Source organism: Patagioenas fasciata, chromosome 3 (genome assembly GCF_037038585.1).
Source record: "Patagioenas fasciata isolate bPatFas1 chromosome 3, bPatFas1.hap1, whole genome shotgun sequence".
Lineage (NCBI taxonomy): Eukaryota > Metazoa > Chordata > Aves > Columbiformes > Columbidae > Patagioenas > Patagioenas fasciata.
This window is the reverse complement of record NC_092522.1, coordinates 124,761,174-124,776,563: the sequence shown is the minus strand read 5'-3', so window position 1 is coordinate 124,776,563 and position 15,390 is coordinate 124,761,174. Positions and strand designations below refer to the sequence as shown.

The window sequence follows — 15,390 nt, the reverse complement described above, 5'->3', positions numbered from 1 at the left end:
CACTATGGGCACTGGGATGAGCACCGGTACCGATATAGGCACTGGTACCGATATGGGCACCGGTACCAGTGTGGGCACTGGGATGGGCACCGGTACCGGTATGGGCACTGCGGTGAGCACTGGTACCAGTATGGGAACTGGTACCAGTACGGGCACTGGTACCAGTACGGGCAAGGGGATGGGCACTGGTACCAGTATGGGCACTGGGGTCCCGGTGTGTCCCCCGTGACCAAGGGAACGTGCGTCACCGGGACAAAGAGAAAATCTTTCAAGCCCTTGAACAAAAGGCTTCGCCCCTTATGGAAATCCCCCCGTCATTATTATATCCGCCCCTCTTTTTGGTAACGTGTAGTAAGTTGATTTTATACATATATATTATTTTCATATAGAATACATAGCATATATACTACATAATATGTAACACATGATGTGGTATATATTATGTATGATATGTATGAAATGTAACATATTACATAGTATATATTACATATTTTATATGATATGTAACATATTACGTAGTATACATAATATATTATGTACGACATGTATGAAATGTAACATATTATGTAGTATATATTATATATATGTACTATGAAGTGTATATTTATGTGGTATAAAGTGTATTAACTTTATACATATATGTTATGTTTATATATATAATATGTAACATATATACTACATAACATGTTACATTTCATACATGTCGTACATAATATATTATGTATTATATAACATATATATTAAACATGTATTATATATATTTATATATACATGTATTAAATATATATATAAAATATATATATATAAATAACATATATGTATAAAATAAAGTGGGTCACTTCTATCCAAGGTCACTATTCACAATTAGGTGGGATGTCCCTCAAGGGACCCACTGGGATCAAGACCAATTAACATCTTCATCAATGACACAGTGGGATGGAGAGCACCCACAGCAAGTTCACAGGTGCCACCAAGCTGAGTGGTGCAGAGGACACACCTGAGGGACGGGATCCACCCAGAGGGACCTGGACAAGCTGCAGCAGTGGGGCCATGTGGACATCATGGGGTTCAACAAGGCCAAGTGCAAGGTCCTGCACCTGGGTCGGGGCAACCCCGGTATCGGTCCAGACTGGGGATGCAGGGATGGGGAGCAGCCCCAGGAGAAGGACTTGGGGTGATGGGTGAGACATTGGACATGAGCCACCAATGATAATGGTTTTGAACTAAAGGAGGGAGATTCAGGCCGGACATGATGCAGAAATTGTTTGTGCTGAGGGTGGTGAGAGCCTGGCCCAGGTTGGGCAGAGAGGTGGTGGATGAACCATCCCTGGAGACATCCCAGGCCAGGCTGGACGGGGCTCTGAGCAACCTGAGCTGGTGAAGATGTCCCTGTCATGGCAGGGGGGCCTGGGGGAGATTTAATGGTCCCTTCAACCCAAACCATTCAATGATTCTACAGCCGAGTGGTTGTACCAGCTTGTACCAAGTGGTTGTCTCCAAGCTCCAGAGCCCCAGCTCCCTCAGCCTTTCTGACCATCCGACACGTTCCTGTCCAGATGATGGCCATGGTGGGCACCTGCTTTTGGGACCCATCCTCTCCTCGGCAGCCCCGAGCAGCTGGGGAGAAAACAACCCAAGGAGTTCAGAAGCCCAAGTGGAAAGGGAGCTGCTCCGGGCAGGATCATAGAATCATTTTGTTTGGAAGAGACACTCAAGATCATCAGTTCCACCCCACTCCGACGGTTTGGGGCCAAAGGCCGCCCCTCCGCCCACCAAAGCGTTCCTGACAGTTCCCCTCTGTTTTTAAAAGCTTTTTCTTTCCTTTTGTTATTCTAAAAAGAAAATAGATCTCAAAAATCACGTCCGGCTGGAAAACCCGAAGCCTTCGTTCAAAAACAACAAGCCCGGGGACGGCCCCGCAGCGCTGAGTCAGCACGGGGACGGGCTGGGCCACCTGGGCCAGCGCCAGCGGTGGCCTCGCACGCGGCCCCGTGAGGCAGCGCCAAAATATTTGGCTGGATGTGCTGAATAAACTGGTGCTGAACCGGAATGGAGCTTCTGGCCCCTCAGCCCCAGAAGGACAGGGAACTGCTGGAGAGAGTCCAGCGCAGCCACCAAGATGCTGAAGGGAGTGGAGCATCTCCCGTGTGAGGAAAGGCTGAGAGAGCTGGGGCTCTGGAGCTGGAGGAGACTGAGGGGGGACTCATTCATGGGGATCAATATGGAAAGGGGCAGTGTCAGGAGGATGGAGCCAGGCTCTTCTGGGTGACAACCAGTGACAGGACAAGGGGCAATGGGTGCAAACTGGAACACAGGAGGTTCCACTTAAATACGAGAAGCAACTTGTTTGGGGTGAGGGTGTCAGAGCCTGGCCCAGGCTGCCCAGGGAGGTTGTGGAGTCTCCTTCTCTGCAGACATTCAAACCCGCCTGGACCCCTTCCTGTGGAACCTCAGCTGGGTGTTCCTGCTCCATGGGGGGATTGCACTGGATGAGCTTTCCAGGTCCCTTCAACCCCTGACACTCTGGGATTCTGGGCCCACCACACCCCCTGTCCCTGCAGGGGACACGCTGGATGCCTCCAGGCTCCTTTCTGGGTTGATTTTTGGGTGTTGATGGTGGATGAGGTGGGGCAGGGGTGCGGGGTCCTACCTTGGCCGAAGCGGGCCATGCGGTACACCTCCTCGGCGCCTCGGAAGCCCAGCATCCTGCACACCACGTCCCCGTCCTTCTTGTCCCAGCCGTCGTCGCACACCGTGCCCCAGCGCCGGTCGTAGAAAACCTCCACCCGTCCCTCGTGGGAGCCGGAGCCGTTCACCAGCCGGACCGTCCCCTCCTCGGTGGCGGCTGCTGGGGACACAGAACAAGGTCAGAGGGACCACGGTGGCATCTCTGAGTGCTGCTCTTGCCCACCTCCCAAGCCCTTGGCTGAAGAAAGCAATGGGTGACACACATCCAGGAGACCTGAGGACATCCCACCACCACCGCATACAGAGCTGGAAGGGTCCTAGGGTTCTCACAGAATCCCAGGATGTCAGGGGTTGAAGGGCCCTGGGAAGCTCATCCAGTGCAATCCCCCCATGGAGCAGGAACACCCAGCTGAGGTTCCACAGGAAGGTGTCCAGGCGGGTTTGAATGTCTGCAGAGAAGGAGACTCCACAACCTCCCTGGGCAGCCTGGGCCAGGCTCTGACACCCTCACCCCCAACAAGTTGCTTCTCAAATTTCAGTGGAACCTCCTGTGTTCCAGTTTGCACCCATTGCCCCTTGTCCCTACGTTATTGGGGGAGGACGAGCCCTGCGGTGGTCACACCAAGACGGGAAACCTGCTCACAGCCTAGAAGCACTGCAGGGAGGGCAGGGACCAGCAAAACCCAGTCCCAGAGCCACCAAGGTGAGACTAAAGGGACACAGCTCAGGCTGGCGATCAGGAGGGAGATCTGAGCAACCAGGCGGGAGGAGGACGATGCCAACTAAACCGGGGCACAAAGCGTTTCCAAAAGGGACTAGAAAAGGAATTTCAGGTGATTGGGAGGTGCAGGGCCACCAAGATGCTGGAGGGAGTGGAGCATCTCCCGTGTGAGGAAAGGCTGAGGGAGCTGGGGCTCTGGAGCTGGAGAAGAGGAGACTGAGGGGGGACTCATTCATGGGGATCAATATGGAAAGGGGCAGTGTCAGGAGGATGGAGCCAGGCTCTTCTGGGTGACAACCAGTGACAGGACAAGGGGCAATGGGTGCAAACTGGAACACAGGAGGTTCCACTGAAAGAGGAGAAGAAACTTTTTCAGGGTGAGGGTGTCAGAGCCTGGCCCAGGCTGCCCAGGGAGGTTGTGGAGTCTCCTTCTCTGCAGACATTCAAACCCGCCTGGACCCCTTCCTGTGGAACCTCAGCTGGGTGTTCCTGCTCCATGGGGGGATTGCACTGGATGAGCTTTCCAGGGCCCTTCAACCCCTGACATTCTGGGATTCTGTTGCTGCAGCCTGGAGAACAAGGACCAAGTCCATGCTGCCCAGTTGGACCCTGACTTGGTGCTTGTGGGGAAGCTCCAATGGGTCCCAAAAGCCGAACTGGGGTGGTGGGGCATGGCGTGTCCTCCTCCCCCCATCATCACCCTCCCGCCGGGTGGGACCAGCGTGGTCACCCAGGGAGAAGCACAGGGGGTGCTGGTTTATCTGCCAGGGGAACGACTGAGGAGCTCAGCACCAAAACCAACTCGCAACGGTTCTTCCTTCCACCCCCAGCCAAGGAAACCCAGCGAAAAGAACACGCCACAAATCCCATTATTTGGGATGGAAAAGGGGTCAAATGGAGAAAATCACTGTCGGGCAGCTGGGCTCCGTGAGTCACCGCAGGCTGGGACGGCGGCCACGGGCGGAGCTGGGCCCCCCCAGCCAAGGTTGGATTGCAGCTGCTTCAATTTGTATTTAAAGAGGTTTTCTCAAAGCCAGGGTGTTGGTTTGTTTTCTTTTCTTTCCGCTATCGAAACACACGTTCCCGGTGGAAATGCTCACTGGCATCACTTCTCAGATGAGAAGATAAGTGGGGTTGGATTGCTGCGTGAAGCAGCGTTTCCAGGCAGAGCGAAGTCTCCTCCTTGATGCCCATCAGCTCATCCTCCATGCCCAAGGCTGGTCCCTGGTGAGATGGGGTTGGGGGTCTGCGCTCTGCTCCCATCCCACCAAAACCACCAACAACAGCCCAGCAGTGCAAACGGGACCAAAACCTCCTGATCTGCTGTGATTTTGCCCATGCATGGACCATGGCAACTTCTCAAGGGGTGAAAACAAAAGGTCTCCACGCCAAGAGGTGACCATTGCAGAGGGAGCTGTGAAGAGCCGGGAAACATCTGACATCGGTCCCGCTTCTGCTTTAAGCTCGTGGCGGTGGGATATCACAGAACCACAGAATCGTTTTGGTTGGAAAAGACTTAAGATCAAGTCCCACCATAACCCACCCCTATCCCTGCCCCGTGTCCTGAGAACCTCATGTCCATCTGTCCAACCCTCCAGGGATGGTGACTCCAGCACTGCCCTGGGCAGCCTGTTCCAATGCCCCACAGCCCTTTGGGGAAGAAATTGTTCCCAAGATCCTATCAAATGTCCATGTAGCTCTGTGTCCAAAGCCACCCACGTTCCCTGGTGCCAGGAGAGCAGGCAGGTGACCGACAGCCCAGGTCCCATCCCGTATCTCCAACCCAAACCAGTTGCTCACCCCAACATCCTCATTCCTCCCCATGAGTCCATCCTTGTCCTGTCTCTTCACTAGATGCTCGTCACCACATCCCCAAGGAGGAGAAGAGATGTGGAATGAGGGCAGGGATCCAGGCTCTACCAGCATATTCCCATTAATCAGCAGGGTGAGGGCTGCTAATTCACTCTCAGAGCTCAGCCCTTCCGCTCAGCCTCTAACGAGCATTGCTTAGAGGGCTCCTAAAAGCTCATAAACCCCAGAAGTCTCCTCACTAACCAGTATCAGCTGCCCATAACAGCCCTGCAGACCAGCCCAGATTGTCCCAGCCCAGATAATCCCAACCCAGCTGATCCCAGCCCAGATTGTCCAATGCAGCTAGTCCCAGCCTAGCTGATCCCAGCCTAGCCGATCCCAGCCCAGATAGTCCCAGCCTAGCTGATCCCAGCCCAGATAGTCCCAATCCAGCTAGTCCCAGTGTAGCTGATCCCAGCCTAGCTGATCCCAGCCCAGATAGTCTCAACCCAGCTGATCCCAGCCCAGATAGTCCCAGCCTAGCTGATCCCAGCCCAGATAGTCCCAACCCAGCTAGTCCCAGCCTAGCTGATCCCAGCCCAGATAGTCCCAACCCAGCTGATCCCAGCCTAGCTGATCCCAGCCTAGCTGATCCCAGCCCAGATAGTCTCAACTCAGCTAGTCCCAGCCTAGCTGATCCCAGCCTAGCTGATCCCAGCCCAGATAGTCCCAACCCAGCTGATCCCAGCCTAGCTGATCCCAGCCCAGATAGTCCCAATCCAGCTGATCCCAGCCCAGATAGTCTCAACTCAGCTAGTCCCAGCCTAGCTGATCCCAGCCTAGCTGATCCCAGCCCAGATAGTCCCAACCCAGCTGATCCCAGCCTAGCTGATCCCAGCCCAGATAGTCCCAATCCAGCTGATCCCAGCCCAGATAGTCCCAACTCAGCTGATCCCAGCCTAGCTGATGCCAGCACAGATAGTCCCAGCCTAGCTGATGCCAGCCCAGCCTGGGGCCGTTTTGAGCCCACAGCCCCTGGAGACCCTTCAAAAGCTGCAGTGGGGGCTGCACTCGTGTCCTGTCCCCCGGGAGCTGGTGGAGCCATCGGGAGCTGCTCGGGGACCAGTGCGGGTTGTCCACATCCTTGTGTTGCAGGAGGTTTGCCCAGGATCGGGGTCTCCGATCCCAGCCCTGCCTGCAGCACCCCCTGCCTGCAACTCCCAGCCCCATCCTGCTCCAACACACCCACTAAAACCCCCAAACTGCCATTTCTTCCTCATCCTGGGCGTGTGCGTTTGGTTTTTGCTGCAGCAAATCCTCCCAAACCCCTCGCCCTCCCCGCTGCCCGGCCCCCAAAATCCAGCAAAACACACAAGGAAAGGCTGAAGAGGAGAAATGACTCCCAGTGGCCAAGAAAACGGGGCCTGATGCTTTGCAGCTGGGTTGCGATATCGTCTCCCCCAGTGATGGAGACCACCTGCCCCTGTTCCCTGGACCCCCACCTCCCTCTCCTGCTGCCCCCGCTCTGCTCCCTTTGGGTTGGGACTCCGGATGCAAACACCACGTTTCCAGGGGGATATGCGGGGTACGTCTATCCCAGGAAATTAAATAGTGATATACTCCATCATTTGGACTTTGCAGATAGGAACTGGTCGTGTTTGCCCACCAAGAGCGGCTGGAGGGGGTGGGGGTGCTGAGTCCTTCTTGGGGTGCAGGTGCATCCCACCACAGGGCCCCCTGCTCCACTTATGGCCCCACCACGCTCTTGCTTGTGCTTGGCACCCTTTGGGTGTCATGGTGGCTGATGGCAGGGACCTGGAGACCCCGTGTGGGCACCTGAGGCAGGAGAGATGTCCCTGGGATGGCAGAAGGGAAGTCCCCAGGGGGAGAAGTCCCCAGGGAGTAACATCCCCAAGAAGGGATGTCCTTGAGGAGGCAGGATGGATGTCCCTGGGGTGGCAGAAGGGATGTCCCCAAGAAGAGATGCCCTGGAGAGGCAGAAGGGTTGTCCCCAGAAGGGATGTCTAAAGCTTGGAGGAAACCATCAGCATCTCCAGGGGCCTCAGGGATGAGGTCCCTGCCCAGCACAGCCATAAGGGTGGGCAGCATCCAGCCCTGGGCTTAGTCCCCTGGCATTTCTTTGCTCTCTGAACTTCCTAAAGGAGCTTGGAGCCAGGGGGATTCGGGCTCTGCTCCCCAGGAACAAGCGCCAGGAGCAGAGGAAACGGCCTCAAGTTGCACCAGGGGAGGTTGAGGTTGGATTTGGGAACAATTTCTTCCCCAAAGGGCTGTGGGGCATTGGAACAGGCTGCCCAGGGCAGTGCTGGAGTCACCATCCCTGGAGGGTTGGACAGACGGACAGGAGGTTCTCAGGACATGGGGCAGGGACAGGGCTGGGGAATGGTTGGATTGATGATCTTAAAGGTCTTTCCCAACCAAAATGATTCTATGATTGAGCTTGACCCTCTTTATCTCCCGGCAAACATGGGGAGCAGAACGCTCCAGCCGGCTTTGGGCACCTTCAATCCAGCCCCACATCCCAGTCGGGGGCTCCGCACACCTGGGGCTGCAGAACAAGGTGCCTCCCCCTGCTTGGCTCTGCCTTAACGTCACCACCACCTTCCTCGAGCATCCTTGGTCCGACATCCCTCCCACCTCTCGGCTGCGCAGGTTCCTTCTTGCCCAAGGAGGAAAAGCCAAGCTCAGGGCTCAGCAGTCTCATCCAGCAGCTTTCCTGCCCAATTTGCAGGAGCCATTGCCCCACATAACACCACCAAAACTGTACCCAAAGCACCGGGGAGACGACCATGATCGAGCGCTTACCGGTGCTACCGCCTCGGTCCCCCTTCTCTCCCTTTGGGCCACGGTCACCTGGGAAAAGAAAGCCGTAAATCTTGTTAAAAATCAGCTTTTCCCCAGATATCCTGCTCTGAGGTGTTGGTAGCGCTTGGAGGGCTTTATCAGTTTGGGGAAACTGAGGCACGAAGCAGCAAATGACTTGTTGTCCCCTCTCCTGACGCCCTCAGCCAAGCTGCTTGGCTATGGGACCTTCTCACCCCTCCAGCTTCTCCTGGAGGACGCTTTGAAAAGCAAAACCAACCTGGACCTGGGAAAATGCGGCTTTGTGCGGGTTCTTCACCCCTGTATCTGCAGGGGGACCCTGCCATGGGTACCCCTTGGTTTGGACTCTACAATACCCCCGGTTTGGGGTGCAGGGAAAGGATGGAGAACACCCTGAAAATCCTCCTGGAGTGCACGTCCTGCAGGAGATGGAGGACGGAGGGGCTGGTGGTCCCTCAAACCATCCCATCCGCTCTGCCCCGCTCCATCCCAACAGCGGAGCGGGAATAAATGGAAGCAAACCCTGTGTCTGGGGTTAAATAAACCCCAAATTTGGGGCTAAAAAGGCCTCGTTTTGCAGAGGTCAAGGGCAGGGACACGGTTTCCCGCAGCCCCAGCGGAGCATCGAGCCTCCTGCACCCAGCGGGTCCCTCCGCACGAGCAGAGCCGCTGAACCCAAACCCCGTATCCACAGAGAAGCAGCGATGCCGAGGGGCTGGGAGCAGCTGGGTAAACAGGCTGCTCCGAAAACACGCCTGTTTCCAGGGAAAAATAACGAGCTCACTAATGATCTGTATCACGGCTTGGCTTTCCTCGCGACCCACGAGCACGGGCTGCCTGTGCCTGCACCCCGTACCCCAAAACCCTGTTCGTGCTCCGGCTTTGGCCCGGCAGGCAGCAAATGTGCTTTTCTGTGGCGTGCACCACTATAAACACCATCCCGAGCGGGGCTGTGGGCTTGGCTTTGTCGGTCCTGGCTTTGCCGGTCCCGGCTTTGCCAGCGATGCTCCACAAGAGACCCCCAGCCCTGCGGCACAGCCCCGCTTCGCTATATCCCCTTTCGTCTCCGCGTAAGAACAACAAACATCGCACACATGCTCTGAGATCTTGTATAAAATAAAATAATGATAATAATAATAATAATAATAGAAAAAAGCGTGCAGGAAATTCTTGCACTTTAAGTCGGAGGCTGTGGGAAGGCGCGATGGGTCCCCCGGGCGGGCGCAGCTGTGTGGGATGAGGAACGCTGCCTGCAGCCCGGCCCAATGATGGGAACCAGATGGGAACAGCCCCCCCAGCAGCGGGACGGGCGCCAGAGACGCTGCTCCCAGCACGGGACGGACCCGGGACGCCGGAGCAGCCCCTGCTCCGCACCACCCGCATCTCCAGCCTGGAGGAAACGGGCTTGGAAAACAATGTTTTTGGGGGCTTTGTGTTTGTCCCCAAAAATCTGGCCCTTCCAGAGCTAAAGGTTGGATATGAGGAACAATATGAACCCCCAAAGGGCCGTGGGGCATTGGAACAGGCTGCCCAGGGCAGTGCTGGAGTCACCATCCCTGGAGGGTTGGACAGACGGACATGAGGTTCTCAGGACATGGGGAGGGTTATGGTTGGACTCCATGATCCTGATGGGTTTTTCAACCAAAATGATTCTATGACACTAGAAGTGCTTTCCCTGCAGAGTCCGTGCTCCATCCTATAGGGCATCGTATAGGAATGATGGAGAGAGGCGAAGGTGCAAAGGTGGAGCTTGAGGAACAGGAATGATTCAGCTGTGCTGGGCACAAAAGTAATGGACTGAAACTCTGGAGTAAATAACTCAACTGCCATATGAGACCATTGCTGCTCTCATAGAGTCACAGAATAGTTTGGGTTGAAGGGACCATTAAATCTCCCCCAGTGCCACCCCTGCCATGAGCAGGGACATCTTCACCAGCTCAGGTTGCTCAGAGCCCCGTCCAGCCTGGCCTGGGATGTCTCCAGGGATGGTTCAGCCACCACCTCTCTGCCCAACCTGGGCCAGGCTCTCACCACCCTCAGCACAAACAATTTCTGCATCGTGTCCAGCCTGAATCTCCCTCCTTTAGTTCAAAACCATCACCCCTTGTCCTATCGCAACAGGCCCTGCTCAAAAGTTCATCCCCATCTTTCTTCTCAGCCCCTTTTCAGTCTGGAAAAGCCATAATAAGGTCTCCCCTTGCTTTTCCTTGCTCTCCAGGAAGGTTTTTCTCCTTCTTTTCTCTTTTTCCCTTCTTCCCATTTCTCTTTTCTCCCCAAACCTCTCCGGTGAGCAGAGAGGACATCTCTCTTGAGGACATTGTCCCTTTGGTGGCACAGCCTGATGAACTTCAAGCTCAGCTCCACGAGGTGTCCATGATGAAGAACATCCCTGGCTGGGGACAAACCCCTGTGAGCTGGAAAGGAGAGACCCTGGGGATGCGACAGAGCTCACGAGTTCAGCATCACCACTGGTCCTACCAGAACGTCCTCCTGGTGCCTCCACCCAACCAGTGTCAAGGGTTTGCTCAACCATTCCCCACTGCAGGTCAATCAGCGCAGCTCAGGGTGGTTCTTCTGGAGCGTGCAGACAATTTTGGCACGGATGCCGTGACAAGCGACCCTCAGCTCTTCCCATGGCAGAAGCTTGGTCCTCATTGGTATCCTGCATCACCTCCGCTCCAAAAATCAGCGCCAGAGCACAAAACCTGCAAAGCTCATGGGATGGGACATCACCAGAGGAGGGTGGAAAGAGCTGCTGGGTCTGCAGGGTGATATGGACCACCATGGTCCCAGACAAAGCCCCAAGAGAAGCTTCCAACCCATCTTCATGGGCAGAAACACGTTCTGCCTTTGGCAATATACCAACAATACCCTCCTTGCCTGCACGTGGTGTTTAGGAAGGGAACTTCTCTCATTGCCATGAAATTATCTATGAATTAGTAAACCCTACCTTGGCTCACTTTCTGCTGTTTCCCCCTGAATGTGTTCCCTGCACAATGTTCTCCATGGAAGAGTGAAGAAGACTGATGTATATTGACTTTCCAGAAGAATTTTCCCCATTTGGAAAGGAGAAAAGTAATACTCCACTGGGGTAATTTTGAGGGAAAATGCATCAAGGATAGGAAAATACCAACAAGGGAGAATAGTCAGGACTATGCTGCGGACAGAAGTTGTGGCTTGACCAAGTTAGAGCATCTCTGTGGGATGGTTTGACCCAGGATTTTTGGGGAGGAGGCTCATGTCCCCCAGGTTCTCCCCACCCCAGGACAGGCTCTATTTCCCAGGAACTGGTTGCTCAGCAAAGTCATTATGGATGTGTAAGACTGGTGCTGCAGAAAAACAGGCCTTTGCTTAAAGCCTGGCCTTGGACCGTTGCCTGGCGCGCTGTCTGTTTCCTATAAATTTCAGAGAATCCCATAAACTGTAGAAATGCAGAGCTCGCTGCCAGCGTGGTTTCTGTTTGCCGGAGAAGGGATTGGATGAAAACCCCTTATCTGAGCACCCCTGACCTCCGGGAGGTGAGAAACGGGGGCTGTAGTTTGGGGGTCCCTTCGTAAGGGACACGTCCAAGCTCTGGAGGTGACATCCATCCATACGGGTCAACGAGGGGAGGTGGATGCAGAGCCCCCTGTGCGGTGATGGGCTCTGGTGGGACCTGGGAAAGGACCATCCCCTGGGAGGACACTTGATGGCTTTGCTGCCATGGAGTCATCCTCACCCCAAACCAAGGGCGTCCCCAAGAACTGAATGAGGAAGGGGGTGCGCCCAGGCCACGCTGGTGGAACCCTGGAGGTGGCCAAACCTTCTTCAAGACAACAGGCCTCCTCAGATACAGGGGTTACTCTGCACCAATGACACGGTGATAGACAGAAGCAACACGCCACATGGCAAAGACCCCCCAACCGTTCGGCATGCTCTCCAAGCCATCACCTCCCAAAACCAAGAGCAGAAGTGCTTGATTTCCCTGGGCAAGGGGGCTTGAGATGCTGACCAACTTCGGGGAAGGGTCACCAAGCTTGTGGGTGTTGATGCTCAACAGGTTCTGTTAACACATCTCAGCACTCACCCAGCACAGCAGCTGTTAATGTCTTTGACTTAGAAGTGGAAACGTGATGCAGGAGCCCATCAATCTCCCCGCTCCAGAAGGGACACGTCCGCTTTGCAGAACAAATCTGTTTTCAGGGCTTGGTCATCTACTGGACCCTCTTTAGAACCCAAGGGAATGGCAGAAGACGTGCCAGGGTTCATGTTGGACATGAGCCAAAGGTTCTTCACCCAGAGGTGCTGGACACTGAACAGGCTCCCAGGGAGGTGTCACGGCCCAACCTGACAGTGTTCAAGAAGAGACCGGACAACGTCCTCAGACACACGGGGTGACCTGTGGGGTGTCCTGTGTAGGGACAGGAGTTGGACTCCATCATCCTGGTGGGTCCTTCCAGCTCAGGACATTCTGTGATTCTGTGATCCTGAAGCCTAATTCAACTGTCCCAGGCTCTTTGGGATAATTTGCTCCTCTAATGAGCGCTTGGCACTGGCCTATGAGAAAAACCCACTTTCCTCTGCTCCAGGGAAGGGAAGGAAACCACAGTCCCGAAGCGCGTTGCGGTTTTGGTTGGCCAACCTCGGTGTTTGATGCGCTGCCAGGAACATCTCAGCGCTGACGTCTCTCTCACGTTAGCACCTCCGTCCCTGCAGCCCCCACGCCTTTGCAAGGCTCACGCCAGGGACGTGTCCAGGGGCTGGTTTGACCTTCTGCAGCATCATCACCCCACAGCTTGGATCACAGAATCTCAGGATGGTTTGGGTTGAAGGGACCATTAAATCTCCCCCAGTGCCACCCCTGCCATGAGCAGGGACATCTTCACCAGCTCAGGGTGCTCAGAGCCCCGTCCAGCCTGGCCTGGGATGTCTCCAGGGATGGTTCAGCCACCACCTCTCTGCCCAACCTGGGCCAGGCTCTCACCACCCTCAGCACAAACAATTTCTGCGTCATGTCCAGCCTGAAAAAGTTCTTCACCCCCACAACATATTGGTCATCCTGCAGTTTCACAGGTCCAAAATCCCAACAGATAGTGCTGGAAAGCAAGCAGGAGGTGCTGCTTGCTTTATTCTTGCAGCACGTCGGGCTCTGTGTCCCCTCTGCCTTGGTGGGACGATGGAGACTTGTCCCAGCTCCATCAACCCACACAGGGCAGGAAAAGGGCTCTTTAGAAGGACATCTTCCTTCAGCTTCCACCCCAGCAGCTCGCTTGCATGGAGAGCTGTGAGACAGATACAGATGGCACCTCTGCAAGAAGAGCCACCAACATCTGCCCACGGTGCTGCCCGCAGACCGACGGCACTTCCAGAGCTGGACATGGGGCTGTGGCCGCGTCCCCAGCTCCTGGTGGCCAGTGTGGCCACATCCCAGCCAACATCCCACACCAGCACGAGATGAGGGGGTCACAGCTCAGGTCCCCCCAGCTCTGCCCAGGAAGGCGCCGCAGCCTTGGGCTGGGCTCTTCCTGCCTCCTCCTGACCACAAGGCATTTTGAGGCAGAAAAAGCACGTTTGGGGATTATTCATCCTGGTTTAGGCTGCAGGATGGAACTTCTTTTCATAGATCTCCTGGGACGGATCTGCCCTGCTAAATAGGTGCGCAGCCACTTCCTACCCCCACAGCTTCTCCCCGCTCGTAGCCGGGGTGTGGTGAGGAGCCGCAGAACCACAGCGAGACAGAAAAGGTCACCAGAAAACAAACACCAGGCTCTTCCTGAAACCCTGACAGAGCCAAGCGTGGGAGGGCAGCCCAGCAGGTCCTCACGGGGCTCTGGCAAGGACTGAGCCCCGTTGTGTGGCAGGAACATCACAAACCCAACAGTTGTGCCATTCTCCCTCCAGTCCCTGGGCTCTCTCCACTGCTTGGTGGAAAGTTCTCAGTGCAGAGGTTGTTCATGTGCAGGTTCCCAGCCCAGCAAGATCTCCTCTCACAGAACCCCAGGCTGGTTGGGGTTGAAGGGACCTCTGGAGATCCCCCAGTCCAACCCAGCTGCTCACACAGGGTCACCAGAGCAGATCACACAGGTGGGTCCAGGCGGGTTTGAATGTCTCAGAGAAGGAGACTCCACACCCGCTCTGGGCAGCCTGGGCCAGGCTCTGGCACCTCCCAGCAAAGAAGTTTCTGCTCATGTTCACATGGAGCCTCCTGGGTTTCAGTCTGTGCCCGTTGCCCCTCACCCTGGCGTTGGGCACCACTGAACAGAGTCTGGTCCATCCTCTGACACCCACCCTGAGATATTGATCCCATTGATCACATCCCTCTCAGCTTCTCTTCTCCAGCTCAACAGCCCCAGCTCTCTCAGTCTCCTCATCACAAAGATGCTCCAGACCCCTCAGCATCTTTGTGTCCCTCCCTGGACTCTCTCCAGTGATTCCTTGTCCTTCTTCAACTGGGGAGCCCAGAACTGGACCCACAACTGCAGATGGGGCCTCCCCAGGGCAGAGCAGAGGGGGAGGAACAACCTCCCTCCACCTGCTGCTCACACTCTTCCTCATGCACCCCAGGTCCCATTGGCCTCTTGGCCACAGGGCACATTGTTGGCTCACGGTCACCCTGTTGTCCCCCAGAACTCCCAGGTCCTTCTCTGCAGAGCTGCTTTCCAGCAGCTCAACCCCAACCTGTGCTGGTGCTGGGAGTCCCCAGCCAGGTGGGTCCCAAGCCAAGGGACCCACCATCCTCACACCCACGACCGGTGTCTCTACCCCACATGCTGGTAGTCTCCAGAAGCCACTTTTCTGCCCAACAAGCCCACCCAGATCCCATGACCCACCAGGCGCAAGCGCAGGGGCTGGTCCTTACCTTTGGATCCCCGCATCCCCACTGGGCCTGGAGGACCAAGGTCTCCTTGGTCGCCTTTCAAGCCACGTGGTCCTGGGGGTCCTCTCTCCCCGGGCAGCCCTGGAGCGAGGATAAAGAGGCAAAATGACCTTGTTGTAGCTGAGACCTACACAAACCAGATGTGCACACACACACACGTGCATCCTGCTCACCAGCAAACATGGCAGGTGGTCTCTGGTTCTTTGCCAGGACTTGGTGACCATCCAGAAACACCTGGGAATCCACCTCATCCTCTCTTTCTGCACCCCTTGGTACAGGATGGATTTAACCCAGACATGGACTGGTGATTGGAGCACCTTAAAGCTCAGCTTAAGGTAACTGGGCTCCAAAGCTGGACACCAAGGAGGAAGAGTGAGGAGCCAGGGTGGGGCAGAGACCCCAAGGAGACATGATGTGCCCACCACGAGCTGCGAGTCCCTTCCATCCGTGCATGTGGAGCAGGTGGGTTTGCTATTTATTGGAGAAGGGGTTG

The 15,390-nt window shown here is 55.5% G+C and overlaps 1 protein-coding gene across 4 annotated transcripts in view; it reads right to left on the bottom strand.

Moving 5' to 3' along the window:
* The window catches only part of SCARA5 (scavenger receptor class A member 5), a 36,484-nt gene that overhangs the window by 1,525 nt on the left and 19,569 nt on the right, over positions 1-15,390 (bottom strand). Inside the window, exons 6-9 of one of the 4 annotated variants that reach the window (XM_071807204.1) lie at positions 14,880-14,978; positions 8,024-8,071; positions 2,651-2,848; positions 826-1,617 (exon numbers count right to left, since the gene is read on the bottom strand). In XM_071807204.1, coding sequence (XP_071663305.1) covers positions 1,454-1,617; positions 2,651-2,848; positions 8,024-8,071; positions 14,880-14,978 — 509 coding nt within the window. In that variant the 3' untranslated portion in view covers positions 826-1,453. Of the gene's footprint in view, positions 1-825; positions 1,618-2,650; positions 2,849-8,023; positions 8,072-14,879; positions 14,979-15,390 lie in introns of those variants that run through there. The other 3 variants (XM_071807205.1, XM_065834563.2, XM_065834564.2) reach the window with 3 other exon arrangements.